The sequence below is a fragment of the Vicia villosa genome, linkage group LG7 (assembly GCF_029867415.1).
Source record: "Vicia villosa cultivar HV-30 ecotype Madison, WI linkage group LG7, Vvil1.0, whole genome shotgun sequence".
NCBI classification, from domain to species: Eukaryota; Viridiplantae; Streptophyta; class Magnoliopsida; order Fabales; family Fabaceae; genus Vicia; species Vicia villosa.
Window position 1 is genome coordinate 90952418 of NC_081186.1, and position 3070 is coordinate 90955487.

General features: G+C 28.6%; 1 protein-coding gene across 1 annotated transcript; it reads left to right on the forward strand.

The window, feature by feature from the left end:
• Nucleotides 1–517: 517 nt before the first annotated feature.
• Nucleotides 518–1153, forward strand: LOC131615782 (gibberellin-regulated protein 12-like). The gene is made up of 3 exons (XM_058886940.1): nucleotides 518–628; nucleotides 746–776; nucleotides 889–1153. The coding sequence occupies exons 1-3, from the start codon at nucleotides 563–565 to the stop codon at nucleotides 1050–1052; spliced, it is 261 nt and encodes an 86-aa protein (XP_058742923.1). The 5' UTR covers nucleotides 518–562; the 3' UTR covers nucleotides 1053–1153.
• The last annotated feature ends 1917 nt before the right edge of the window (nucleotides 1154–3070 follow it).

Sequence of the window (3070 nt, forward strand, 5' to 3'; positions counted from 1 at the left end):
TTTCAAAACTACATTAATTTTTTTTAATAAATGTTAGATATTCAAAATAAAAAATTGATACACAATAAGAAAAAACTTTATTTTGTAAAAATCATGGTTTTTTAAAGAAATATTTAAGATCATCCTTTTTTTAAATAAATGAAAAAGTAATTAAGTTAGAAAAGGGTGAGAAATCTATATTATTTTATGAAAAGATATTATATTTTAATAAAATAGAGATTATTTACTAAAAGTAGAGGAGGCTTTTGTTAGCAAAAACATCCGAGGCAATTTATAACCATTAAATTAAAATAAGATCAAAGATTTAAAATGAGTGTAACTATTAATATTGTATTAAAATGTTTGCGTGTGTGGCTTAATGGTGAAGATTTGATTAAATTCTGCTAAATACAAATTTCTTATTAAAAATAAAATAGAAATTCTAATTTTATTTAAAACTTATTGGCTTTTTTGACCGAAATTAAGAGCTTTTAATGCTATTGTATTATGGCCTAACTAGAGTAGACACTATAAATACAAGAGTGGGAGTGATTTACTCATTGCAATACCAACCAAAATCACAATGTCTAAACTTTTTTGTGCAACTCTTCTAATATTTGTTACAGCTTTTCTAATTCAAAATGCATCAGTGAGTAATCATGTCTCCTCTCTTTTAACTTATTTACACTTTTCTTGTATCTATATGTTAAATTGAAATTTTAGTTTTATACTAATATATTTTCTTCTATAAATCTTTCTTATATAGGCTGGTGGAGAAGGATCACTTTATGCTGAACGTACGTACTATTTCCTTTAAAAAAAATTATTGTAATTATAGGAAAGGGTGTGAAATGAAAATTAATTTTATTTACAATTATTAATCATAATTTAAATTTAAATTTTATTCAGAATGCAAAGGTGCGTGTGACTATCGTTGTTCAGAGACTGAATATAAGGAAGGATGTCTAACATACTGCAACATGTGTTGTAGAAAATGTTTGTGTGTGCCATCTGGAACAAGTGGCCATAAGGAAGAATGTCCATGTTATAACGGAGGACCCAATTGCCCTTAATTTTTTTTTCTTTTTCATGTTTAAACTATTAGTAATGCATAGATCCTAGTCAATGCATTTATGTTTTACTTGTTTATTAATAAAAGGATTATTTCAATTGATATGTTGAAGCATAATTCATAAGCTTTTTACATTTTCTTATCGAATCAAAAAGCTCATCCCATATGAAAACATGGCAATGGCATTCTTCTAATTTACCCCAAAGATATTTATTGATAAAGATAATTCTGGTTAGATAATTTAGTAGAATGTTGGCTAATTTCCTGTCCATAAAAAATACATGACAATTCTTTTTATTAATAGTGAGATAATACTCTGATCATTTCAAGTAGTTTACTATCTCAAGATAGTGTGGATTAGATCCAGTTTGATATTTGAAGAATCAAATCCAAATGATTACACTGTATCAGTTTTGCAAAATACCATATTTATACCAACAATGGAAATGAGGCAATAAAATCCAAATGAGATACTTTATAAAAATGACAATTCTAATCAACTTAATAGCAGAAAAAACCCAAATGAAAGTCTTATTCTTACCATCATCATTAAAGTTAAAAAACAATATGAAAATTCAAAGTATAAATATGAAATTAATTGATTGCGTGAATAAGAAACTTTCCAAAAATCACATATTCAAGAAGTTGATCCTAACCATAAATAATCCAACGTGCAATGGCAAAATTAAGATGTGCCTAAATCGTGATTAAATAGGATATCTATTTATTCTGTTATTGTTAAACTATGACTAATCAACAAGGGCCTCGAAAAATTTGAGACCGCTCTGCTTTATATAATGAGGAAATTACCTTTATCCTATAGGGTTGTCAAACTATATACACTGGCAACCTCAATTCTCAAAAGTAAAACCAGACTTTAAAAAAGTATTTAAGGACTTGTGCTTTCCTTTGCTGAACATGTGAAAAGATTTCTGCAAGTAAAACCATTATGGTCATGAAAACTAGCAAGCTTTATTCTTGTTGGATACAAATATAATGTTAAGTAGATAAAAGAAAGTATTAATTCAGCTTTAGAACTATAAAATACTGCCACACAAATCGAGGAAATTTTTCTTCCATGTTGAATTTGGGTAAAAAATTATTTTCTACTTTCAAGAATCTTCAGGCTAGAAACAGCATGAATCCATATATAGCTACCTTACATTCTACAAAACCTTCAAGAATCACAAGCTAATTCAACAGTGAGTATTGCAAGCACAACAATGCAAAAGATGGCTTATATCTAAATAATAGAGAAATGTTTTTTCCCATGTATATACAATGAACAATAACAGGATTAGAATTAGATGTTCTTGATTGTATAGTCACATTGGATAAGAGAAATACATATAATAGCGTTTAATATGGGTCACCTTATAATAGCGCTTGATATAAAAGCGCTATGATAGTCTTTATGTGAAATTTTTAATAGCACTTCAATAATAAGTCAAAATTGTAGTTGTGGTGTTTCGGCAATTGTGAGAATTGGATCGAACTTTATTATGTCGAAGGATAGTCTCTAGTTCGACAGGGAATATTCATGAGGTCGAAGCTTGTACGCAGGTTGCTATCGAAGACCTACATATTGTTGTCGAAGTGTGTTGTAGTATGTGAGTGTCGAAATGCTAGGGTTGTTAGTATTTCGAATTGGGCTTATTTGTAATTCCAAGTGTTCACTGCACTCAATTATTTTTCGCGTCGCGACACACGAACCTTATTTCTTTTTTAAGTACTTTTTTAAGTAGATTTTATTTTCTTATTAACAATATCAACATGGGCTACAACAATATCAACCTCAACAACTTCATGGACGTAATCATCATCCCTCACAAAATTATTCTCATGGGTAACATCATCAAAATATGGAATATTATGGAGAATAATGTCATGGACATGTTTCATGACTTACAACTTATCACTTAAATTCAACACACTAAGATGAACACCAATTTCATCTTTACCAAACACAATATCATGTTTTTGAACGTGAAAATTCCAGAATTATGAGAAGGAAACCAA

Excerpts from the sequence above, each read along its gene's own strand:
- LOC131615782 (XM_058886940.1), top strand. The coding sequence starts at position 563 with ATGTCTAAACTTTTTTGTGCAACTCTTCTAATATTTGTTACAGCTTTT. Across the intron at positions 629-745 it reads TTCTAATTCAAAATGCATCA|GCTGGTGGAGAAGGATCACT; the intron begins GTGAGTAATCAT and ends TTTCTTATATAG. Across the intron at positions 777-888 it reads AGGATCACTTTATGCTGAAC|AATGCAAAGGTGCGTGTGAC; the intron begins GTACGTACTATT and ends AATTTTATTCAG.